Source organism: Aedes albopictus, chromosome 2, assembly GCF_035046485.1.
Source record: "Aedes albopictus strain Foshan chromosome 2, AalbF5, whole genome shotgun sequence".
Taxonomy (NCBI): domain Eukaryota; kingdom Metazoa; phylum Arthropoda; class Insecta; order Diptera; family Culicidae; genus Aedes; species Aedes albopictus.
In genome coordinates this window covers 324898733-324926092 of record NC_085137.1, presented here as the reverse complement: position 1 = coordinate 324926092, position 27360 = coordinate 324898733, and the positions used below count along the sequence as shown (strand labels likewise).

General features: G+C 38.4%; 1 protein-coding gene across 6 annotated transcripts in view; it reads right to left on the bottom strand.

Annotated features, from left to right (window-relative positions):
- The window catches only part of LOC115270375 (uncharacterized), a 100946-nt gene extending 76985 nt beyond the window's left edge, over nt 1–23961 (bottom strand). Inside the window, exons 1-3 of one of the 6 annotated variants that reach the window (XM_062852434.1) lie at nt 14103–14505; nt 13766–13832; nt 13417–13521 (exon numbers count right to left, since the gene is read on the bottom strand). In XM_062852434.1, the coding sequence (XP_062708418.1) occupies nt 13417–13449 (33 nt within the window). In that variant the 5' untranslated portion in view covers nt 13450–13521; nt 13766–13832; nt 14103–14505. Of the gene's footprint in view, nt 1–13416; nt 14506–23704 lie in introns of those variants that run through there. The other 5 variants (XM_062852436.1, XM_062852433.1, XM_062852435.1 and 2 more) reach the window with 5 other exon arrangements.
- Between the last annotated feature and the right edge of the window lie 3399 nt (nt 23962–27360).

Below are 27360 nucleotides of genomic sequence, written 5' to 3'. Positions count from 1 at the left end.
CACCACTTTCATTTGTGCACTCGACGAAGGTAGAGCCCAGCCAATGGTGATGCATAACTAGGTACTTTACCTACTGTTGGCATTGGCCAAGATTAGACTCATACAATGTGTTTTATGTTACCCTCCCCTACGAAAATCCAAAAATATTGAAAACACGAATAGAAAAACTCGGCAAACAATCCAGGGCTGATTTTTCAACTTTAGCATAATCAACGTTTACAATCCACACTCAGAAAGTGCTGATGATGACAAGGATGCATTCTACGCGCAGCTTGAACGCGAGAACGATAGTTGCCCAAGCCACAACGTCAGGATCAGGAGACCTGAGCGCTCAGGTAGGCCAGGAACTTGTTTCCCGCATAGATAAATATGGTTTATGGTATCGTTCATATCATACGATAGTTATTCGTAGAATAATAACGATAGATACAATAATAATTTAATGATTGAATGATGGAAGTTATTAAAATTAGATCATACAACACTTTTCAGAAACCATAGTATCAATGATAACGATTCATTCGATGATACCTTAATAATTTTTAATAATTCATCCTGGATTATTTTCCTGGCCGCACTTAATGCAGGATACTTTTTTACTGAAATTAGCGTGTATGGTCGTAATGAAGACGTTGTTATGGTAGCATTCGGACACCTACCTTGCAATCCATGATCAATTCGGCACATTTTAGCAAAAAATATGTCTAGAAATCGATTCCCAAACACCAATGCATGCGGCGTATTCCCGTGTATACATATTCTACAGCGCTCGCTCCAGCATCGCCGCACCGTTCATGGGCATCGGCTCTCCCTAGGGTTGAAGTTGCGTCAATTTGCCGGGAAGAATATTTCCATCTGTGCAAATCATCAAAAGATTTGCTAATTCTTTCCAATTTCACAGTTTTCCTCGACAGCCAGACAAATAATGGCAAACGGCTCTTCATGTATCAGTTTTATTTTATCATTGATCACTTTAGGCACTTCTTTATTTGTCACTTGTTTTCATGAATTTGTTTTAACTCTAATTTCTATTTCCGAACGTTATTGGCGCGAGCACTTGTTCACTTTAGCCTCAAACAACGCGCGACTAGTAAAAAACGATCCCGGTAACCGCATCAGTTCAATTCCCGTGTGCTAACAAAACAAATAAAAAACAAATCAATTCGATACAACGATTCACGTAATGGTTCATGGAATCGATCATCGATCAAATCTGCAGGGGTGTAACTTTTTTCTTATCGATAAAACAGAGTTGATGAAATATTTCCGTTTTGTTTTTATTATTCACTGTATCATAAAATTTATGATTCAGTGATTATAACATGAATAATTCACCAAAAATTTTATTCGAGGAAAAAGGCATTTTTGAATGGTAACGATACTTAACAACCCATTCAGTCTATCATTGAAACTCTAAAAACGATAACTGCTATCATCAATATGATACGTTGTATGATTGATTTATGATCCTGTGAATGATAACACAAATAGTGCGGAAACGATAACCTATGCAATTGTTGAATGATACCGTTTTATTCGGGTTGTAGAAAATTTGGAATAATTATTGGATGAATGCTTGATAATGTTCACTGTTATTGTGCTTGACAGAATACTACAGAAATACCTAGAGAAGGACTCATAAAGAAATCTATTGGAGAATTCTAAGAAGGGTGAACAATGAACAGATGCTTGGAAAATTTCATTTAAAAAAACTTCTAAATAACGCTATTAGAAATTATGCATGGATTACTTTGAATTGTTCGAAAATATTTCGAGAAATTTCTCGAAGTATTTTTGGAGAAACCTCAGGGAAAATCTGTGAGGACAATGAAATGCTAGGCTAACTGGAAGAATCGATGATATACTACCCAACTAACATTCATTGTGCATGTGTAAATGCCAACAAAGCTTTCTTAATACGACTTGATGCAGGGCCACTGTGTTGTACCCAATGAAGAGAATTGTCAGACAAAAGAGGCACAAAACAAGCAACAAAAAAGGTGCGACGATTAGTCTTTATCCCTACTGGTGACAGATAATGACATGATCTCGAATTTTTTTGTTGCAGACAAAACGGAAGCTGAATTTGTTGCGTACTTTTCAACTCGTGAATAATCAATTATTACTAACCCAAAGTCGAAACTGTTTGATGATAGAGCTTCACCAGAGTTGCAGTGTTTACCGACTCGAAGTTACCGTTCGAAAATCGCAATGCAAGGCTTAAAAATCTCTAAACTCGTGGTGTACGATGTTAATCCCATTATTTTCAAGTTGGGACAAACTTATGTCGCATGGGTTGTTTTGTCGCAACAAATACAGGTTGCGACATTGTCATTATTGCTGCGCGATGGTTGAATTTTGATTCACTGGTTGTACCTATAAACTGAAGCTTCTATGCAAGCCCTGTACCAATGAATCTGGCGCACTAAGTCAACATGTACAAGTACATGCTGTGCAAGCAGCTCCTATGTTACAGTAGACATTCGGTCGGTGCAAACGGTTTAACTGCAATGCTTTTTAACTGCAAGTCCGGTAAGTGCAACCAATTTGCAGTTATCGCACCACCAAACGTCAAAATGGTGCGCCATGTTAGCCTAAATGAACAGTTGGATCACGTTCACGGTGATTTTATGTCGATTGACAACTTGTTGACACCTGTCAGTCGTTGCAATTATCGAATTTCATTCGCTAAGTGAAACGTAAACATGTTGCAGTTATCGAACGTCTACAGTACTAAGTTATAGCTTTTTTCTCGGCTCACTAACCATATAACATCTTTAGAAGACACCTTTTCAGTCTTTTTGCAGCTGTTATATAATAGTAATACGGCCAGCCCAAATAATAGGATTCAATATAATTTTAGGTTATAATAGCTCCCGTGACGCAAAATACGTGTAATTGGAACTATCGCTTTTAAAAATGAATAATTAAAGTTCTTGACTCCAGTTGGAATCGAACTCCCGATCTTTGCATCCGCTGGTCTCAATCATGTCCTCGCTGAAACAAAAAACCTTACCCAATTTCATCTAGCTGCAAAAGCTTGTGAGACATCAAACACAGTAATGTTTACATTTAACAAGCGGTGGTTCTTTGTCACAGCCTCTGGCTGAAAGAATGGAATGTTTTTTAAACAGCTACAAAGCACTGGCTGTTTTGTGTATTTGGCAACATTACAAAACGTACTGTATGAAAGCAGCTGTTTTATTGGTTGGGACCTGGGTATTCTAGATACTACACACGAAATGTAAAACAAAACTTTACCGTACTTCAAGAAAACTGTTTTGTGTCAACAACCATCAAGACAACCGGCATGCACATCGCTCGTTTTTGTTTGGTGTGTTGTTTACTGTTATTCATTCTCAATGTTTGTTCAAAACAGCGAAAAACCCGTTACTGATTGAATTTTATTACGAAACATGTAAGTTGTTGTACATTGTACATGTAATTATCTTATGTTTCTATGGGAAGAAAATGGAATTGAACTTGTATGATTTCAATGTGAAATAAATATTAATACCAGTTACGCTCTTTCCTCAACTTCATCCGCAGAAAGCGTTGTTATGATTTTGGGCTCGCTTTGACAGCTCATGACAGCGAAATCTCGGCTTGCCGTGACACACATATTTTTCGTGTCGGTTTCTCCCTCCCAGGTTGGGACTCTTATTCGATTTACACATCTTCCGTGCAAATTAAAGTGCAATAAATGCAGCCCAAATATTTTCACAACACAGAGATGGATAGCTGTAAAGTTTTTGTGTAGTAGCTGTATTACCCCGCTAATTCGACAGCGACTGTTGTCGTATAACCGGGGTAAACTTTTAATTCGACAAACTGGTCACCCTACATCACCTTGATTATTGAAATTTGGCAACTCTATTTTTGTTTTTGTTTTGATTTCCGACTTTGTTATGGATTACAATTTCATCAAATATTGTGGTCGTGCGAATGAAAAGCTCGCTCTTTCTACAATTGTTGCCTTCCGCAGTTCATTCTGGCTGGTCCTCAGGTGGTTTGGGTGTCGAAAACACCAACTCAGAACTTCCGAAAGTAGCGGCTGCAAGAGGAGCTGCAGTGGGTACGGGTATAAGCGCAATATCAAACTTTGCATTTACAGTGTACATGGCTGCGACGTTTGAACACTTTTTAATTCGACATATGTCGTATAAGCGGGGTACGAATTAAAAAGTGTCGTATGAAAACGTGTCGAATAAACGGGGTAAGACCTTGGCCATGCCCCTCTTTCCCATAGCACTTATTTAACAAGCCTCCGACTCAGTGACACTCCCATAAGTACTACGAAGTGGGTGGTTGGGAGATGTATTATGTAGGTCAAGGATTCGCCTGAAAAGCTGGCGATGGACCCACGGCATTGGTTGTTTACTTGGTTAAAAAAAATTCGTGAAAGCCAAGTGTGTCAAGACTAACATTTGAAAAGGGCGGAACAACCATTGCAAATTCTCACTTGTTCTGTTCCTCCTGGGCGTATTTCAATATTTTTATGCAAACTTTTCCCGTTAACAGATAGAGGGGAGTCAGATCCATCTGCTACTGGTAAAAGATTTCATGAATAATGGCGGGTAAGCCTAGGAGGGACGGGAGAAGCAGAAATTCGAAATGGCTGTTACGCCCTTTTCAAATGTTGATCTAGGTTTAATGTTGATATTGCGGAGAGAATGCAGCACCCACGAAAACAAAAAGAACGAAATCAATCGGTGCCGTAATCGCTTGTTTTCGAATAGGATGAATATGGGAGCATGAGATTACTGATAGCACACATACCCTAATTTTCGCGCAAGAATCTAAACAGATGAAAACCCCGCAATATTTCATTTTCAGAAATTTGCTGTTTTTAATTTTCTTTATAATTGTGTAGAAATACATACATTTCATAGAGAGAAGAAATGCAGTTATTTCTGATCCGCAGTTGAAATTTCAGAGCAATCGATGTTCTAACTAGAAGCTAAGACACAGCCTTCTAAACTTGATCCACCTTGATCTGTTTGTATGTAAAATGGCCTAATTCTTGTCAGTACTGTATATGGGCAAAAATACTTCCTCTAGAAAAAGGGCCTCCATGAACTCGGGCTCCCACATTTGTAAATCCGTTCTCACTTAGACAGCTAATTGAAAGTTAAAATGTGAGATACTTTTAATGTACTTCAAACAAACTTACCGTTAGTTGAACATTGTTTGAAAATTTTAAATTTTGCCTGTCCCGATCATGTTTTGTCTACTCTTGTATTTCCCCACGACTCAATCAAATCGGTTAAAGAACAAAAAAAAAACTCATTAACATTATATTTGGCTCACTGCACTGCTTCGTAAGCAAAAGGGTCAATGGGAACCCCCAGCTGAATGCAGATCCGGACCGCGATAAAAGCTTTTTTTAGCCAAATTGGGAAGATGAAGAGGTTATGGTAAACTATGTTATGTATGTATAATTCTGGTTAGTAGGTACCGTAAAACGGGGTATCATTGATCAGTGGGGTAACATTGATCGGCTTGACCGATCACAAACAAGCATTTTACATTGAATCAGTTTCTGCTTTCGAACGGTATATCGTAAGCTGCTATTATTTAGCTAATAAATGACATGTAATTCTTGGAAATTGGATTTCATAAACATTGAAATAAATCGATTTTTCCATAGGTGTGTTTCATAGCGAATGAGATACATTGTCAAACATTCATGCATGGCATGAATACTAGATATCTACAATATGAGGTTCGAAATCACTGTATTACTTCAATATGATATCATAGAGTTGGATTTAATAAACGAAACTTTTATGAAAATGCTCTTTTTCAATAAAATATACGATTTATTAAAAGTAGACAATCAATTACTTAAGCCATTGCCTACCTTTAGGCGTTATTCGCGGTTTGGAGGATTTTAATCTTAAAATAACTCAAAAGTAAGAACTTGTAAGAATTTGGAGAACATATTCGAAATCAGCGACCCCGAATATAGTAAGTAAGGGTATTTTCAACACAAACGAACATTGATCATTGACAAGATCAATGTTACCCCAAATCAAAAATTACACACTTAAATTAAATCGCCGACCTCAGCAAACGGATTGCCGAGAATCCAACAGCCGAGAATCCGGTATTAATTTTCACTGAATTTCGGTAAAAGTTTTACCGAGATCTCGTTAAAACTTTGCCGAGATCTCGGTAATCCAACTTTTTACCGAGATCTCGGCAAAGTTCACCGAGACTCGGTAATGGTTTACCGAAATCTCGGTAAAATTTTTACCGAGAATCAGTAAATATTTTACCGAGATATCAGCTGTTGGATTCTCGGTAAACCGTTTACCGAGATCAATTTCTGAATTTAAGTGTGTAGATTAAAAAGCCTCTTCAAACATGTTTAAAAGTTTTAAAATACTTTTTCGAGTAGCTTAACACATAATCAGAGGGCCAGTACTAGTTTTAAAAATATAAAACATGTAACATTTGCTTTAACAAGAGAATTATTCAAGAAAATTCGAAAATTCTGATCAATGTTACCCCGGATTACGGTACTGCATAATTAAATGAAAAATAAGTGAAGTGATCCCAAAACATCTAAGGCATGGTAAGTACAATACTACAGTACAGTACAGTATAACGCTTAGTTATGGCTTGTGGGAATGACTAAGCATAATGTTTCAAAAAATAAAATAAAACAACAAACGAAAGTAAACTCACACTAACGCTGTTTGCCACTGTATGCCGAGGCTACTACTTTTGGATCCACGCTCTCACAAAGTGAAATCTTCCGATTGAAAGTGAATGGCCACCGCGGTGCCCAAAATGTCACAGCTGTCCCAAGTCACGTTCTTTGCGTATGCTTTTCGCAATTATCTCTTGTACGCGATCAGCTCACAAAGGGGTAAGCGCATTCTCGCCGCATTTACCGGGCATCATTCGGACGCGGCTTTGCTTATGCTGCTTACCCAGTGCGAAGAAATTTATCCAGGCTGTTCAGCAACAACGGTACGCATACCTAACTGAATCCAAAGGCTTGGTAATCTTGCATGTGTGATAGAGACACACATCGTCTGAAAACTGGTGCCAAATTGCTTTATCAACTATAACAGTACCTACCATACTGCTATCGGCTGAAACAGTCTTTCAGTACTTACAATACAAGTTTTTTTTATACTCGCGAAAAAAAAATATGTGGGATGGCTCTGATCCTCCACTAAAGAGAAGAATTCATCCATGGCCGTGGCCCGTGTCTTGATGTTGCTCGCCGTGAACTTGAAAAACCAGTGGCGGACTAACGTGGATTGACATGGTGAAGGGATATGCTGGTTGGCTAGAGTGCGATCTTCGCAGGAACTTGTCGGGCAAGGTTCACCCAAGAGGAGCCGTCGCTGCAATGTGGTTTGCCATACAGTTGGCTATGTATGTATCTTGACAAATAAGAGTCATATAATCTTGCGCAACTTAAATTATATGAAAAGCCGAACAAGCACAAAATAAAAATTATCCTACTGTTAAAAATTTACTTCTCGAGATTTGTGCATATGAAGTTGATAAATGATTTTTGTAGACAACTTTACGAAGAATCAGCCCCTCGAAGGCCGCGAAGCGATGCGACGTTTGTGGAGCCCGATCGACAAAATGATAAGATTTGATTATTTATGGTTATTCCCTAAACGTCAAACATCGTTGCCTTGTTATTCGGTTTTTAGTCAATATTAACTGTCTTCACATGTGTCAGACGGGTTTGGCTGACTAGTGGCTACCGCTACTGATTCGTATGCAGAAGGTCCTGGGTTCAATCCCTGGCCCGTCCCTTTTGTCCTTTGTATCTTTCTCTATAATTACTTTCTCCCTTCTCTCTACATATACAAATCTTGAATATCCACATGTTCATAAGCCATCTCTAGAACAGTAACGGGTTGAAAAAGCCGTTTTCCTTCCTTTCAAACTTTCTAAGCTCAGTGGCAATCTATCAGATAACGCCTACGAATTATGTAATCAAGCGAACAGTACCGTACATCTTCAGAATAATACCCTGATTCACAACACGGGTTCGAAACCTTAAAATGACAACTCGGACTATGCATGTCATGGGACGCCAGGGTCTCGGAGGAATGAGCAAGAACGGAGAGCTGTTTGCAGAGTTTTGTGGCAACAATAAGGCTGACACAAATTTCGATTTTCTCTTATGTCAACACCCCCCCGCCACTCGGAATTTTGTTTGTCGGAATTCAACATTTTGAGGGGGGACACAAATAAATTATTTAGGAAATTTAAAAATTTTAAAGTGAAATTAGAGTCGTCGAAAAAAAATCTTAACAAAGCCGATGAGTTTGACGTTTGCACAAAGTGACGGGTTTCCTGTGATGGCGTCACGGAAAATCAAAGCGACAACATCTGCATCAGCTGAAAATGGGGACGAGACGGAGCCTTCTTGATGTGTGGAACAAACGTAGCGCCAACATTGCGTCCGAACATCATCTCCTAATCGGCGAGATCCGGCTCCGAATTGCTAGGATTCATCGACAGGAGGAGAAAATCAGGCACCGGTTCAACACACGCCGCCCGAGTGGAAGACGCTGCGATGAAAAGTTCCTTCGCTGAGAAGTTAGAGAACCGTGATGGTATTCCGCAAGGTGGAAGCAATGGAGCGCCATCAAGAACGCCTTCATCGCCACCGACGAGAATAATTTGAATGAGCTACGCACCCGGAGAAAGCAGTGGATCACAGATGACACCTGGAGGAAGATAGTGGAGCGAAGAAACGTCAAATCCGCGATAGAGCGAGCAAAAACACGAGGAGCCTTAGGCCTTAGCCCGTCAGCGCTATTCGGCTCTCGAGAAGGAAGTGGCAAGAGAAACGCTCATGTAGACGGGACAGAAGAGCGTGGGCGGACTCCTTAGCCGACAAAGGCAAGAAAGCCGCAAACATCGACGACATCCCTCTACGATGTTTTAGGTCGCCTTAGTGCTACGATGCCCGTGAAAGACACATCTGAACAGATACATTAGTTTACAAAACAAAACGAAAGTCATGAACTTCTGTCAAGAACGAATAGTTTTTTACCATATTCTAGTGCTGATTTCGAAACCAAGCTTCAAAAAATTTTAAGTAGAAAAGTTGTTGAGTCTTAACTCAATATCGGTTTTACATTTTTTTAAAATTGATTGATTTGTCTTTATTAAAAAGACTTCCAGCCCTTGGATTTTTTTATTAAATATGAAATTTACTAAAATTCAAATATCTTGCGTTTTGTTCAACCTACCGTGGATACACAGTTATGGATCACACACGGTTACGGATCAATTCGATGTTTACGATCATATGTTGCAGCAGCTTAGCATGGCATAGAGTGGCATAGTATAGTGTTTATGCTATGAAGACTATGCTATGTTATGCCATGCTGTGCAGTGAGGCGACATTTGACCATAAACATCGAATTAATTCATAAAATGAAAGCTGAATACAATACTTTTCGATCATCTGAATGCAGATTTTGCGTCAGATTGATGAAATTCAAAATAATGACGAGTTTAAAGGTCGATCTTCTCAAATTTTAGCAAAATTACAGTAATAAAATAAGCTCAATCGGAGCATTGATTACGGAGAATGAGATGTATAAGGTGAGCGACTTTGCTTAAAAAATAGAACAAAAATCGATTTCAAATCATCAATCTTGTTTGGAAAGTAGAAAAAATTTCCGCTCTACTGTATTTTTTTTCCTTTGCGTTTTCGAACTCAAAGCAAGATTGTACATCAAAAAGATAATCAGCTTATCCAGTACAAAAATGTTGTCAATTAGTGTTATTGACCGACCCGTCTGGCTAGTTGAAACGCCGGTTCAAGCACTTTTAAAACCCTTTTCAAGTGTCGCCACGAACCCAAGGTTCGGCGCTTTACCCGTGTCAACACCGAAGCTCCATCAATTCAGGAGATGGAAACAGCCATCCGTAGCATGAAATCGAACAGAGCCCCGGGAGTCGATCGGTTGAGATGCTCAAAGCTGACCCCGTAGTGTCCGCACAACTGCTGCATCAATTATTCTGCAGCATATGGGAACCGTTACATTTCCGGCAGACTGGATGCCAGGCGTCTTAGTGAAGGTACCCAAAAAGGGTGACCTGACTATATGCGATAACTGAGTCCTGTGCAAAGTGATGCTTAACCGAAAACAGGAGAATATTGTCGCAACCCTCCGACGGCAGCAAGCAGGATTCCGTGCCGGACGATCTCGTGTGGATCATATTGTCACGCACCGTATCGTCCAGGGGAAATCAATGAATTCCAAGAGTCTCTCTACCTGGTGTTCATTGATTACGAAAAAAACTTTCGTTTGTCTCAATCACAAAAAAATATGGGAAGCCCTCAGGCGCAAGGTGTGCCTGAGAAAATCGTTGGCCTCATTAAAGCAGAGTACTGCACATCCTGGTAAGTGCGATTGATCGTGAAGTAAATCGGTGGTTGCTGTGGCAGCCCATTAGCATGGAGCACCTAATGACTTCGAATTGACTGATGACTTTGTTCTCCTAGCTCAACGGCGTCGATGATCTTGCCAAGCGCGGCGGCAGGCCTTACCATCAACGACAATAAGGCTTTTGTAAATTGGTTGTTAGCAGTGGAGCCTAAAGAAGCTGAACTGGTGTTTTATTACGTTTTATCTTGTATCACGGGATAACGTCCATCGTGTTTCCTCCCGGAAAACTCCAGTGACTTCAGCTTAAAAAAACACCATTCCCTGTCGGAATAATTCTGCAGCGACAGGAAATCCATGCGCTGATGATGGATACACAATCATCATCATTATCAGAAAACACTATATTATATAAATTTTTGTTAAAATCTGTCCAGCAGTTCTTTATTTTTTAGAGCATTTCAGGGCACTAAAATATAATACCTATCATCAATTTCTTTGAAAATATCCCTTCAGTTAGTCTTTGTTTGTTTGTTCTAGTGTCACCCTAGTCTAGTGACTGAGAACAGACGATAAAACAGTAATGACAATCTCTGCGCAAAAAATACAATGCGTTTTCGAATGCTCTATAAGTGTATATTTGTGACTTTGATGAGAATTTAAAATGGAAAAGTGGCTCTAAATACGTAGATCAAATTTAAAACTACATACATATAAACTTCTTAACAAACTTTCTCGAAATAATTAGATCTACAAATAATTCAAAAAACTATTGCTGAAAAACAAAAAACGTAAATTTTTAACCTATTTAAAATATAGACCCTTGTTATAAATACATATCAACATTTGTTCTTTAAAATATCAGTTTTAATCCAAACATAAAAAAATAGTTTGGTTAAGGTGATTTTTGACCAAGGTGCAAAAAATATATTTTAAAACTGAATTCTTAAATTCTGCAATCGAATAAAAAAATTTCGACTTTTTCGCGCATTTCCTGATTATCGGGAAAATCCTAGAAAAGCCTTCACAATTCGCAGTAGACATTTTGAGATTGAACCTCTGAAATGTGTTGTAATGGTTGAATGAGTCAAACGTTGACTTTGACATGCTTTAATTTGCAAATCAAAGAATTGCAAATTTAAGGATAATTATGTGAAACTGTGCCGATATATTAAAATACGGAAATAACGTATTTTTACGTGTATAGGTCACAAGATATTAGGTTTAACTCAAAGACCCAACATTGTTTATGCCAGAGGTTCCCAAACTTTTTGCTACCGCGGCGCCCTATGAAATTTTTAAAATTGTCGCGGCGCAACAACTACTTTTTACAAAGAATTTCAATAATTTTAACACCTTCAGTTCAAAATTTCAAATAAAAATCGTGAAAAAAGCCTTCATGGCATTCTTATTATTCAAAAAAAAAAAAATTCCTTAAAGATTCGTAGAACTTAAAACAAATTTCTTGAGGATTGCATTAAACTTTCAAATTTGTTAAATAAAGCACGTCGATTACCAAATTTTAGGGAAAATAGATATACAAATGGATTGCTTAGAAGCTGCTGGAGAGCTGACGGTGACGGTGAGGGGTCATGTTTTGTATTCGGAACTCAAAAACCCCAACTCAACAACTAAAAAAGGTGGTTTTCAGAATCACGCATGAAGTCGACACATAAATTGTCGCAGATTTTCTAAGGAGCTAAACTAGCATAGAGCTGGTAATCTCAATTATAGAGACAAACAAACAAGTTATGATCGAGATGTAAGTAAAAATGTCGTCCCGAAACGTTTGATACAGCACGAAGATCTGGAGATTGACAGTAATTATAGATGACAGTTTCTTGAAATATTTACTTCGAATTACAAGCTATTGATAAAATCGAAAACTAAGCAGAATCAAACAAAGTCCAAATAACAATTTGAGAGTTTTTACAAAAATTTCCAAAATTCCGAAAATTTGAAAATTTTGTAAAAATCTGAATGTTTCATGAGAATATTCCAAATTCCGGGAAACATTCGTAAACTTTGGAATATTTAAGTTTTAATTAAAAATTTAGAAGAGGGAAAACCCCTTTGAATGACTTTCTTTTGAAGTCTTCCTCAAAAAGGTAAGACATTGTTATAGAATACATAAAAGGGTTTGAGGAGACACTAGTTTTAGTAACAATACAAAAACAACTAAACAATATTCTGCCTTCAATAATAAGAGTTTGTTCTTTGTGTTTTGGCTCAAGAGCCTGCGGCGCACCTGGGAGATGTTAACGGCGCACCAGGGCGCCGCGGCGCACAGTTTGGGAAACACTGGTTTATGCTTTTTCCTTAGATTGGTAGTTTCCTTGGGTTTAAACGGTTATGCATTACTAATTGTAATAATCTATGACATATATTCTTAGTTAATAATATAAGACGGCAGTGTCGTTAAAATTTGAAATTTTAAAAAGATCGCAACATTTAAGATTTGATTTTATCAAGCACAACAAAATATTATGCTGATTGTCGCCATTTTAAAGATATTTTTAAGGCCAATTTTTCTATCAAAAAGTTACTAAAATATCGATTTCAACTCCTTTTTAGCACTAACATAAATTAAACGGATTGGAATGTCGAAGCCACACAAACAAGCAAACTGATACTGAGATGAGGATCCATCCGGGGCTTTCAATTGGAAATTCATCAAAGTGATTCTACAGCTTTTTTCACACTTGGACGTACGATGAAAGCAAAAATAATAATTCATGAGTTCATTGGCAGAGTTTAATTGGCCCGCAGTTGGAGTGCATTTATTTCCGAAATTAGTCGAATCAATTCCGAAATTATTTTCGAATGATGTTACGTCATGAGACATTTGTTTGGAAATTAGTCGGTAATTACCCATAAAAATGGAAACAGTTGATGGAAAAATGACGGACATGTGAATCCAAATTATTTCTATAACATTCAGGAAAAACCCAAGCCTTTAATCTGGATTTTGCGTTATAAAAGTACATATAAGTAAAAATGATATATCATTGATTACAAATCTACATACCTGTGCCACGAGATAGGTCCAGCGGTATTCCATCTTGTTTTAGGCTTTTGCGATTCTGCAACTTTTGATTCAGCAGCACTGACACCCACTTTTTAATTTCCTTTCCTGTGGAGAAAACACCGAAGCAGTTGTTTTAGCCGGTCAAAACTCGAAAACAGCAAGTTTAACACTTCAATTAGCAAACCAACAATGGAAATGCTTTTAAGCGACTGATTTCTCCAGTTTCTATGTCTTGGAACACTGAACAATTTACTGGCGAGCCGGAAACGTTTCGGATTTTTGTCAAATCGTAAGGCACTAGTTTCTTCTCGCTGCCGATTGAATCTTCGAACGAAACGCACAAACACACCTTATTCCTGGCTTCTTTACACCGTAAGAAATATGTTCTGCACAAAAAGAGATTCTCTATCGGTTTACTGGTGGTAAAATGCAAGGAAATGATAATTGCTCGGGGTCATAAATCTGTTACTATAATTAGCTCGCGTTGCCTGGCGGTTGTTCCACTTATCGACTCTCCACACTCCACACGCCACGCTAGCCAAAAAGTGCCAGATATATCTGCAGCTTCAAGAGTCCCTTGCTGAGGCGCACATGCGTATGTGGCGAGGAACAAAGAGATAATCAATGCAAGATTTCAATCCAACTAGGAACGGATGAATAATAGCAGCAAAAACAGGTGATCAAACTTTGCAGGTTTTCTCCGACGAGTGTGGTATCCTCCAGACTACAGCTTCAGCCTAGAAGATGAAGATCCAACGCGTCCTACCAGTACGACCGCCAGGTAACGACTGAATGGAGAGCTGCTGCTCAAATTAACACCGACGGTCCGGAACCGCAATCGAAGATGAGTATAAGCAGGGAGAAAGAATGTGATTTCTTGCCAGTGTCCGAACCGACTACGGCTTATGGTCGGGCCGGGATGGAGGATGGTGGTTTCTTTGCGCTCAACTCAAGAGTATTAGCTCCGTTGCGCTTGCAATCGTCATACGCTATGATGGTTGATCAGAGAGCATCGTCGAGGACCCGGCTATCACACTGCCCAAGACGCTGCCTGTGTCATGAATGAGAGGCAGAGAGGAAGTAGCGCAAGCAAAAGAAGGTGTAGGTGATTCTGGGGTAATACGCACCACTTAAGGAAGATTGGTCCAAATGCATATAAAAAGGCAATAATTTATTGGTTTAATGCATGCACTCATTGCATATACTTTCATTCTAAGAGAAACCAAACAAAATTTCAGCCTTAATACAGTTCAGCTCTTGAAAATAACGTTTTTTGTAAAGACTAACATTACGGCTTCGTATGTTTATGCGGGGCAGTATGCACCCTTGCTCGGGGTAAAATGCACTACAACAATGGGGCAGGATGCACTCAAACAAAGGGGCAAGACGCACCACAACATTGAGGCAAGATGCACCGTCGAGTTTAGAAATCTTTTTACTTCTTAGACAAAATGCATGTTTTATAAGGTTTTAAGACAAACAATAGCTCAATTTAGTTTGCGATTACTTACAGAGCACTCATAGATATTATTACAGCTTGTTTTCTATAGGTGCGTTTTGCCCCAACCAATGGAGTGCATATTGCCCCAAACAATAGCAAAAAATAAAATAGTTTAAAACATATAATTTACGTAGATTACTGTTTAAGTTATTTTTCCTCTGCTTAGCATTGCCCTAAATGAACTGAATAAACACAACAGCATTAGATGTTTGGTCGGTTTTCACCATCAAATCATTCGACAAACGATAGGGAAAATTACATCAGAATCGTGCTTTTCAATTTTATTCATTTTTCTCACTAATTACGTAACGCAGATATGTAAAATTTTCCAGATGCTCATTCATTAAGACGTTCTATTATACTGATAAGGTTTCAAAGCTCTAAAACCGATAATCTCTGAAAAACAAAGGGGTGCGTTTTGCCTCGACAGTGCGTATTACCCCAGATGCCCCTATAACTCTTGGTGAAAAAGGTACCTGATTCTCCACACTTATGTCTGTGGCCAGTTCACTTTCGAGTCATCACTGTGTTTCGCCAGTTGCCACTGATTATTGTTATCATCCACACCTTCGTCATCATCATTGAATCTCGTTTGACTATGGGCCGAGTCGAAAAATATATATGCAGGTCGATCCGATTTACGGTATCCTTTACCTTACGTGTATCAATAATTTCTTTTAAATTATGCCTTTTTATCTTTAATAATAGGTAATTAATATTTGTTTGGCAAATTATCTGTTTTTAACCTTGCTTGAATATGTTTTTTTCTTATAATTTCTTAATGATGTTTTCCTTATTTCTAACTGTAAAAGTTGGTAAATTAATTATTGCCAAACCTGTTTTTTTTTTTCATTTATGCACATCCTAGGTTACAATGATAGCTGAATAACAACTTATTCAGCCAAAAAAAAATCCTGCTTTCGAGCAGTTTATTCAGCCGTTGTACTGTACAGCAATAATGTTACTTGGGATATATTTATTGTTCCTTTTATCTTTTTTCTGGCCCATGATTTCCCAAACTGTGGGTCGCAACGCCCCAAGGGGGTGTGTAGTAATTAGTAATGAGTCGTAGTAGTTTTTAAAAAAAAATCTGTGGTTTAACTATTCCCATGGGCCATGGCACTAGTGTTCTAACCGAATGGAAGCTCTAAAGATGATTTGATAATTGAACAATATTTCAACAATCGTAAATCTCCGAGGTCACTGGACAACGTGAGCATGAAAAAAAATATATCATAGTTAATTTTGAAAGATTTGATGCATATTTCTGAAAATTATTCGGAGACAGCTACCAGAGGTAGCGTTTTTAGCAACTAGTTTTTCGGACAGCTTCCTCAAACAATAATCAAATAATATCCTATGTTATTATTCCGAAAATTATGTCAAGCTCATTACCGGTTCAACACACGCCGAGTGGAAGACACTACGGTGAAAAAGTCCTTCGTCGAGGAGCTAAACAACCGTGCTGCGAATATTTCGGAAGGTGGAAGCGTAGAAGACCAATTGAGCGCCATCAAGAACGCCTTCATCGCCACCGGCGAGTATAATTTGGGTGAGCTACGCACCCGAAGAAAGCAGTGGATCACAGATGATACCTGGAGGAAGCTAGATGAGCGAAGGAACGCCAAAGCCGCGATAGAGAGAGCGAAAACACGAGGAGCCAAAGCCGCAGCCCGTCAGCGCAAACACAGGCGACATCCATCTCCTCTACGATGTCTCACGTCACCTTAGTGGGACCAAGATGAATGCTACGATGCCCGTGAAAGACACGTCTGGACAGTTACTGACCGACCCGGCTGACCAGTTGAAACGCTGGTTCGATCACTTTGGAAACCTTTTCCAAGTATCGGCTACGCCATCAACACCTCAGCATGATCCGCCAAGGGTTCGACGCATTACCCGTGTCAACACCGAAGCTCCATTAATGCAAGAGATAGAAATAGCCATCCGGAGCATAAAATCGATCGGATATCAGCGAGATGCTCAAAGCTGACCCCGTAGTATCCGCACAACTGCATCAATTATTCTGCAACATATGGGAAACCGCGACATTTCCGGCCGACTGGATGCAAGGCGTCTTAGTAAACGTACCCAAAAAGGGTGACCTGACTGTATGCGATAATTGGCGGGGCGTCATGTTACTGTGTATCGTTCTCAAAGTCCTCTGCAAAGTGATTCTTAACCGGATACAGGAGAAGATTGACGCAACTCTCCGACGGCTGCAAGCAGGATTTCGTGCCGGACAATCCTGTGTGGACCATATTGTCACGCTCCGTACCATTCTGGAGCGAATCAATGAATTCCCAGTGTCTCTCTACCTCGTGTTCATTGATTACGAAAAAGCTTTCGACGCACCAAAATCCGAATTTTCAACTCGAACGTGAAATCTGTGCTGCTATACGCCAGTTAAAGCTAATGTATATCAGTGGAGAACACTCAACGGCTGCAGGTCTTCATCAATAGATGCCTGCGGTATATAATTCGTGCATGGTGCATGGTGCATGGTGCATGGTGGAGCTTTAACGGCTGTTCAGGTTCGTTTGGAAGTTGACCATCAATGTCAACTTCTTTTCCCGATCAGCCTAGATAGCTGTGTAGTGTCGGTAGCGATTGTCTCAATTGGCTAAGAATAACACTACGGACCGCCTGATCCAGTGGTAAGAGTCCACTAAACAGGTGACCCCTAATTCATGGTGTTATGCGGCTTTATGCTTACCGTGCCAAAGAATGAATGGTTAGGGGGGTCTAATAAAAACCTAACCACAAACGGAGCCTGTGGAGAACTAGGGCGTCCTCCACAGTATTACGCCCTTACTGCGCTAACCGGAGCAATGGTGCAGTGGACCTTGCGTTTCTCCGAGATATTCAGTTGCCCTTCTTAAGTCTCAAATTTGAGGCTAAATCAGGCCAAACATGTCTAAAGGTCCAATCTGCAGAAGAGAGGCTCTCTTTGGTTTCCCTCTCTTTCGTTAATATCTCAGCTGTTTATCTGTATTATGATTGCCTCCTTGCATTGAACGATGGTCAAAACAATCGTCTTTTGATTTGTATTGCAAAAATAGTTGAAAAGTGTACCATTACACTGCAATAATTGAAAGAGAAAGTGAATAAAGAGAGGCTCTCAAATGCAGATAGGACCTATTGAAATGTTTGGCCTGAAATAAGGGCGGGATTATTCAAATGTAGTAAATTAGCTTACATTAGTACCTATATGGGTTCGCTTAATGCGTTTTCGCCATTGGCGTTTTTCGATTGACACCGATTTGGTTCGTCGTTGATGTTTCCTTTTTGTGTTGTGATTGTGAAGAGTGTAATCCTGTCTAGTTTGGGTAGTGGCTACGACAAGGAAACCTCAGATCAATTTTCAGCGTAAAAAGCGTATGTAGCCCAAGTGGATCTACTTCAAAAAGTTCAATTTCGTAGGGTAACTTCTGTATAGATTACCTTGTGAACCCAGCTTTGCTTTTTTCATCATAGATGAACTGTCGTGCCTCGAGCATGCTGTATTTTAGAATAACGTTAACAGTATGTTTCAACCTTTCCTTATGGACGCCTTCAAGCAAGCTCTTGTTTTCAGCATCTTTTCGCTGATATTTGGCATCTGAAGTAGCTCAAATATTGGTTTGAGATGCTTCACTTTGATGGAATACTTAGGTAGTGCAGTTCATGGTTAACTTAACATAGAATTGCACCTTACCCAACTCTGCATGAGCAGAATTTGTCATGAGTTGACTGATTGGCATGTGTCAGATGAGGACTCTCCATTTGACCTTTTTGCACTTTGGAGTGTTCCTTCGCAAACTTTGCGTATTCAGGCGTCCCTGCTCAACAAGCTAGGGAACCTGTAATAATTGGTTGCGATCACATGTTATGGATAACTCGCTTCCATTACTACTCCAAGAGAGTTTCGTTATGGTTTTGTTATTACAACGCCCTTCATTGTGGTATACCATAGCTACTGCTTTGAAAGAAGCTTGTCCTCTGCGGTCTGTGCGGACCGAAAGAGGTATTCCTGAATGGAACTCGGACCTGTTCAAGTTCTAAATATCTTCGGATAAACAGGTCTTTTGTATAGCTACGAATCTTTCGCTTCTACCCCGAGGATTGTAGCTATAGAATCGATTTAGTGGGCACTAAAAAGCTCTGCTTACTTCAAATCTCCTGGAGCAAATGGGGCTTTGTCCTATTTTTCTCCATAGGGATTTGAGTTTTTCAAACATGTTTTGAACTCTTGTAGTTTTCTATAGGGTATTTTCATGGCGTGAAATTACTCTGTAGTTTTATCCCGAAAGGGTGCGTGCGTTGTAAAAAGAAGGAATAAGTTCCAGATTTATCTGGTTACGTTGTTTTTTCTGAAATGCTCGAAACGCATTTTCGATTATCACATCTGTGATGTTCGTCTGGCTAACATGCCTGTTCATGTGAACTCACTTGTCTCCCAATTTGGGATGTCCACAGTGACTCTTTTACACAAAGTTGTATACGTTTTCAAGAAAGCACTTGCTCAAACGTAGTTTTTGCTTGGGTGATTTCTTGAATATTGAGGATGCTTTTGATGACGTGCCTTTCTATGTCATATTGAAAGTCGTATGACGTCGCAAGCTACCTCTAATGAGCTATAGGCTCTTTTTACGCTTATGCGTTTTACAGTGTCCTTTTCAGGGAACTGATTAACCCCGTTGTGGTATGAGCTATGAGCTCTCGTTGCGCTTATGCGTTCATTCCCTCTTCTAGGGCACCCCTTCCTATTTCATCACCTTTCCCTTTCCCAATTCCCATCCCTTGTCCCATTCTCCCTCAGGTAAATGATGAAATAGGCTCATATGTATGGCGATGGCACAAATGTCCCAAACGGAGGATAACGTGCCTCTGGAGCCGGCCTTCTGATACCTGATACTGTGTATCGTTCTCAAAGTCCTCTGCAAAGTGATTCTTAACCGGATACAGGAGAAGATTGACGCAACTCTCCGACGGCTGCAAGCAGGATTTCGTGCCGGACAATCCTGTGTGGACCATATTGTCACGCTCCGTATCATTCTGGAGCGAATCAATGAATTCCCAGTGTCTCTCTACCTCGTGTTCATTGATTACGAAAAAGCTTTCGACGCACCAAAATCCGAATTTTCAACTCGAACGTGAAATCTGTGCTGCTATACGCCAGTTAAAGCTAATGTATATCAGTGGAGAACACTCAACGGCTGCAGGTCTTCATCAATAGATGCCTGCGGTATATAATTCGTGCATGGTGGCCTCACAATTGGATCTCCAACGTGGAGCTCTATCGTCGATGTCATCAAAAGCCGCAGGGGCGGAAACGAAATGTGCAAACAAGCGTTAGACTGAAACCCAGCAGGACATCGCAGCAGAGGTAGACCCAGAGGTTCATGGCGGCGCAGCCTCAATAACGAAATCAAGCAAGTCGACAGAAATTTAATCTGGCCACAGGTCAAGGCGATGGCGTGGGTGCCCAGCACTGGAAGTAAAGTTGATTACCAACAGTGTTAATAACCGATGTTGGTCATTGACAGCACAAGCATCATTAATGTTATTAGTGTCAGATAACATTTTTTGAGCTTCCAAACCCTTTATAACAATACATACATAACTATATAACTATACTATCATACAGTCCGAAGTAATCGTATATCTACCGTTTATAGGTTTTTTTTAAAGAATGTTATTGTTCAAATTCATGTTGTGCCCTGTAATTCAGTAATTTTTGGTGTGTCTGTTAGATGGTCGATGTGTTTGTTATGTCCATTTTTGTCTATCCTCATTTAAGCACTGTTTTTTTTTATCTTTGAAAGTTGTTTTTCATCCACACCCCTAGCACTATCAGCATCGGTCCAAACAGGTCCAAACTATAGAAAAAATTTCACACACGCAATCGAAAAACGTAAAAATCTTCAATTTATCATAAATAGGTTGCGTAAGTTAAAGTCGAAGTAGTCAGTTTTTGTCAATTTCGTCAAATATGCGTCTTAAGTCTTGATCACACGTTAACTTCGAATCTATAAGCAAGCACTATTAAGGAGAAACTTCAAAGAACACAAACATGGCTGCCACAATGGCCGACTTGGTTCCCTACTCGCGTTTTCAAGAGCACCAATCTTGAAATTTCGTAAACAAATGCGCTCCATTTGGAAAAGCAGCCTCTTTTTGCAAGTGAGCAAAGCCAGGATTAACAAGTGCGGCTTAGTTTGATGCTTCTTTCGTCAGATTTGTGCCTCTAAAGTTTGTATGCAAAATTACAAAGGGATTTCTTGATGTTTCACCTTAAATGCTGCACTTTCCCACTATTAGTTTCTTAGGTATTTTATATTGATATTGCAAGATATCATTATTGATCATTAATTGATTTGATTGATTTGTCTTTATTAGAGAGACTTTCAGCCCTTGGCTGGTTCGTCTCTGATCATTAAGGCATTCGAAACGTATTAGGGTTTACTCACAAAACTATCACAGAGAAAAATAATGAAAGTAAAAATTAAATCACGTAAGTAAATCAAATGTCGAGAACTATGTATGAGCGGGTGTCCGGCCATTTGGCCGAACACCGTTTGGCCGAATGTCGTTTGGCCGAACGCCATTTGGCCGAATCCCGTTTGGCCGAATTTCGACCGAAAGAATTTGGAAGTGTGTGTAAACTCTGGATAACATTCTTGCTGCCGATATGACTATCAGGAATATTTCCTTCATTTAATCATAGGCTTTTCTTTCTAGTTTTACCATTAAGGGATTAGCTGGCGTTGAAACTGTGAATATTTTTAGTAGAGATTTTTTCTTCTTCAAATCATAGGCTGCTTTTTCGACTTACACTGATATAGAAAACAGTGGCATGATCACTTAAGTCCATCATTTTTTCTCGGCCAAACGGCATTCGACCAAACGGCTTTCGGCCAAATGACCCTTTCGGCCAAATGACCCGGAACCGTATGAGCGAGATACTATTGATTTTTGCATATTTGAATTGAATTTTCTAGTGTTTGTTAAAATCAATCGAATAGTGGGAAGCCCAGACATAACTCAAAGTCTGCTGACTCCAAAAAGATTATAAGATTCGTCACAAAACACAAATATTTTTATTATGATTCACAACGACTCTCAAGCCCTTTCCAAACTCCACCGACTGGAACTGTTTTCTGGGTATAGAAACTATTGAGCCCTAGCAGATCCTTCCTGTTTATCAAGCATTTCTGATAAATCAGCTACCCAAGTAACCACAGTGCTGAAGCCTTATTGCATGCAGATATACGGTGTATTTAGTGCAATCATTACTTTAATGCAAACTTAAGGTTGATTTAAAGTGGAAATGGGCAATTATAGAATCAAATTAGGATTATACTGGTATAATCTTGAAGCAGTCGCATAATTGCCCATTTCCACTTTAAATCAACTTTAAGTTTGCATGTAAAGTAATGATTGCTCTAAGTACACCGTATATCTGCATGCAATAAGGCTTCAGCATCGTGGTTACTTGGGTATACTCCATAGGCCTGTCCAGCTTTTCAAAAATGTTCTCTGATTCTCAAGTCCACCCCCATATTTTGATTGGCATCCTAAAAGAAGTAACTGGTCAAAATTTCAGCCAAATCCATTGAAATTAAGAGGTGCATCAAATCAATTTTGTGTTTTTCGACTATTTTTGAACTTCAAAAAATCATAACTACTCTAAAACATGTCAAAACTTAATTTTTTCGGCAGAAATTGAAAGCTATACTTGTCTGCTACAACTTCTCCCAACAACGTGTGCCAATAAAATTGCAGGAAACATGTGTAATTATCACATTTGTAATAAGAAAAACCTTAAAAAATTGATTTTTTAATAGATTTCGTTCTGAAACACCCTAATATACGTAATAAGTTGGATTTTTCAAAACGGCATCATATTCTCCAATGTTTTTTGGTTATTTGCTTCTTTGGCACCAATGCTGTAGGAGTTGATCAAAAATTACTAAAATTCGTGAAAGCCAAATGTGGCCTAAAAACTAGCTTTCCGGGTGCAATCACGCTTTGGCGCGCAAAAAGTGGCATCGCGTCAGCACTGATATAATAGCCAACACCTGTCATCGCGCTTGTTTGTTATCACCCGTGGTAGGGAGTAGCTACTAGGAAGTAAAGCTACTACGTTCAGTACAATTTAATACTCCATCTGTAGCAGCCGGTTCGCAATAAACCGTTGGAGTCGCAAATAAGTGCTAAAGGTGATATTTTCATTACAAGAATTAAAATTAACATCCTTCGCTTTGGTAGCGTCAAATCCTGTGCCAGGGCGGAATCAGCGCGTGATTTCGTGTTGAAAATATTGTGGTTGATAGAAGCGAAGCTTTAAGATTTATTTTGTGAATCAGGGTTAACTGTAAGACTTTCCTTTACATTGTCGTAATGAAAAACGTCGCCACGAGAACAAAATAACATTCGAATGTTTTGTTTGTTGTCGTATTATGGACAAATTACTAGCAGAAACATTTTTTAAACAATCTACTATTCTTCATAACAATTTTTTTCTACATCATTTTTAGATTTCATTGTAAATTTCAATAAATTGGGATTACCATTACAAATCCTAAACGATTAGATAACGGATTGGTTTCACTCTTTTCCTGAAATTGCGAGCACTACGCCTAATAAGGAAGCCGGTATCTTATAGTGAAGATTAACACACAAAATTCAATGAAATACAGTTTTTGATGTGCTGCAAAAGCGGCAAGTCGTAACTTTACCTAGATTTCGTAAAGAGCAGCTTGTACACAGCCAACTTCGTTTGAATTGTGTCTTTTTACTTACCATCAATCTGGGATTTTCACACGAAACGCACGCTTTACGGGACTTTGAGTTAAATGTTGCACATTGCAAGCATAACCAATACACCTGGTTACACAAACGACGAGATGTGTTGTTCAAACTAGCACTTCGAAATGAGGATTCCGATAAAGGGGTTCCAACTGTGTTACTGGATGCGTCCAAAGTACTTGTCGACAAACTTTGTGCTGCAGAAGATTTACCATTCTTCGGCAACGGAGCACCCTGTGGAAGAAGAAAATTTTACATGCTAATAACATGTATTATTTTTATTATTATTGGTACTAGAATATTGGAATACACCAAATTTACATACCTACACTGAGGATACTGCAACTCCGAAAATCATACGAATCAACTATGATTTTTTGCCACAAGAATTTCTTGCGAAAATCATAGTTACGAACTATGATTTTGAATTCAAAGCACCAACTATTATTGTCATACTGTTACTGTATAAATTTCATAACACTCACGTATGAAAACCATACCGATAACGTATAAAATCTGAAATTATGTCGTATGACTATCATACATACTTCTATGAAATATTTTGCACAAATTAAAAAAAATCGCAACCTGGAATCGAACAACGAACGTCAAGGTTGGCGAGTGCGTGCTTTACTCATTCGCCCATCGACGCTTCGGAAGTTGAAGTGGTTAGAAGCCAATAAAAGGTTTTGTTGTTTTTTAGCAATGGTGTTTCATAACATATCTTATGATTTTCATACGATGCTTCTTATGAGATTTTTCATACGACAAGTCTTATGGATTTCGCTTTTCAATGTATGAAAAGCATACGAGAACTATGAAATGATGAAAAAAATAAAGATTACTGATTCATAAGATGCAAACTATGAAAATCATACGATCAGTATCCTCAGTGTACACTGAGGATATTGCAACTCCGAAAATCATAAACTATGATTTTTCGCCACAAGTTATGATAATCATAGTTATGAACTAGGAATACATTCATGTATTTTGGACTGGCTAAAGACAACGTTGGAAAAATTGTCTCTTAAATTCCTTTGAAACCAATTGAATATTTTGCAAAGCTAATAATACGCTTATAATATGACTGTATTCTGCGTTCCTGGTGACAAAAACCTGAACGAAAGTAGAAAACCTGTAATGGGTAATTCTGGCTGAAACCAGGCCGCCATTTACATAAAGTCTGGGATTTTAAATTTTTCTTGCTTATTCGCTAGATGAAACCCACTTTGGTTGAGTTAAATTAATGGACCCCTTGCTTGCCCTTGGGGTGATGAAAATGACAGATGGATGACGGAGGGCCAGAATCAGCAACCCGGCATTCGATTCAACATGGCGTCCAATGTTTTCGCTGCGACATATAATATCGCGCAAAGTGATAAAGAAAGAGAAACAATCATAAAAAAACAACAATTTCAATTGAAATGTGTAATTTCCGAAATAAGCACTAGCAACACACGAGCACACCCGAAAATCAGGAGCAAGTTAGGGTAAACCGGGTAAACCGACCAGTAAGTGGATACCAAAACGCTCCGTACCAAAAACGATGATGGTGAGAGCGGCGATATACCGCGTTTGACAGTTGTGTCACCTCACTGGAAAATGACGATTTTTCATCAAATATCAGTTAAATTCATGTTGTAACATGTATAAAACTTTGCATTTCTATGAAGGGAGAGTATAGAACTTTCATTTGAAGTTGAAAAATTTATGGCAGCCATCTTGGATTTGGCCACCATTTTGAATTTTATCATTAAATCGCGAGTTTCTAGGTTCTAGAGCAACATTTTTTTTGAAGATTTTTCATGCAAAAACTGTTAAAAGCGCATTTTGTCATATATTGCATCTTCTACAAATAGGAACAACTTTTTTGTCTTTGATGTTAGAACCTTAACATTTTTATACGTTTTAAAGTATTATACATAGTTGATTGTGTGAAAATTTCATTAAAATATGTTGAATGGTTCACAAATAATAGTAAAAATATCACTTACATAAATGTAGCCTTATTTCGCAGTGTTTACGCACATGAATTTAAAATTTGAACCAAGTAATGGAAAGTTAAAGGTTTAAGCTTTTCAAAACACTCACTCCAAACAAAAGCAATGCCCGCATCATTGAAAAACAGTCAAAAACGAAAACGAACCTCCAATTTTCCCAAATTTTGCGCCCAAATTTTGCTTGCTGGCGTAAACGCTGATGCTGCTGCATGTCGTTGACGGTGCGCATGGGATGTATGGAGAAAAAGTGACATGATTTACAAAACTCCAGATAACTTTTGATAGGGGAAAAAGATATCTCTATTTTTTTGATATGTTGTGTATAAATTTCTCAGCTTCCAATTGATGCAAAAATTAAAAATCGGTAAGGTACCCCGGGGCAAGTGAGACCTACAGCTATTATTTTTATTATTATCTATTTTTAAGGCAAACGTTTTTCGTGGAAAACATAGACACCACACCGACAGATACTTTAAATACAAAAAGAGACCATATATGTTATTGTTGTTCATACATCATTTCCAATTCACTATGTGAGATTAACGTACTCTACTACATTCGTCGTTTAAAAAAAGAATAACAAATAAAGTAAAACTTTTCCAGTTTCAGGATAACATTTGGAGTGCTTGCAAATTATTTCAAGCAAAAAAGATGTAAGTTATTTTCATTTATTATCTTTATTTAACTGCTCTCACTTACCCAGAGCATTTCAGCATCTGGGGCAAGTGAGACCTATAAGAGTAAACAAACACAATTTCATAGTTTGATTTAACTTTCTTCAGCTTACGCTGAAATTTAAACAAATTTAAAGTAAAAATCTGCGTCTTAAGAAATCAATCCTTGAATTATACTTAATTACTACTATTTTGATGATGAAGCTATTGTTTAAATTGGTGAAGTCTTGGGTAAGACATATTTTTTTCAAACCCATCTATTTTTCACATTTTTGTCTATTATTTTATTTTTATTTTTCCTTTTTCGCTGCAAAATGAGTGTTTCTGAGTGTTAAGGAACCGCCTATAAGGTATAAAAAATAGGAAAACGACCTATTCAAGTTTCACCATTTAAAAATCTTCATTTGATGATCGTAAAATTATGTAAGGAAAACTATATCATCAGTAAATCTTGAAAAATCTTTTGGTGAGATTTATCAACTATGTAATATGAAAAGCAAGTTTTGAAATCTTCAAATTAAATTAAACTTTTTCTTTCAGATCGTTATTATATGTGTTACGTAATGTATGCACGGTACCACAATACTCTTCCAACATAAATCTCTGAACATAGTTATTCGATGGGATATTTATACTTATGCTACCTTACAAGCAGCTACTATATTAAGCCATATGTACAAAAAATCCGAATAGGTCCCACTTGCCCCGTGAAACGGAGTATATGAAGATCTGCTACACTTTTCTTAATATGCATGATATATAGAATTTAAAAATTTTGAAACAGTTTTAATGCCCGTTAATATAAAGAAATATCCCAGCAATGTCTTTTGAAACCATTGAAATTATAAAATTATTTATGTTTAGAATTCTTTGGCATGACAAAATCAAACTAGCACTTTTTTAGGTCCCACTTGCCCCGGGGTACCTCACTTGCCAACGTAGTGACAAAACAGTTTTGGTATAAAAATCCAAG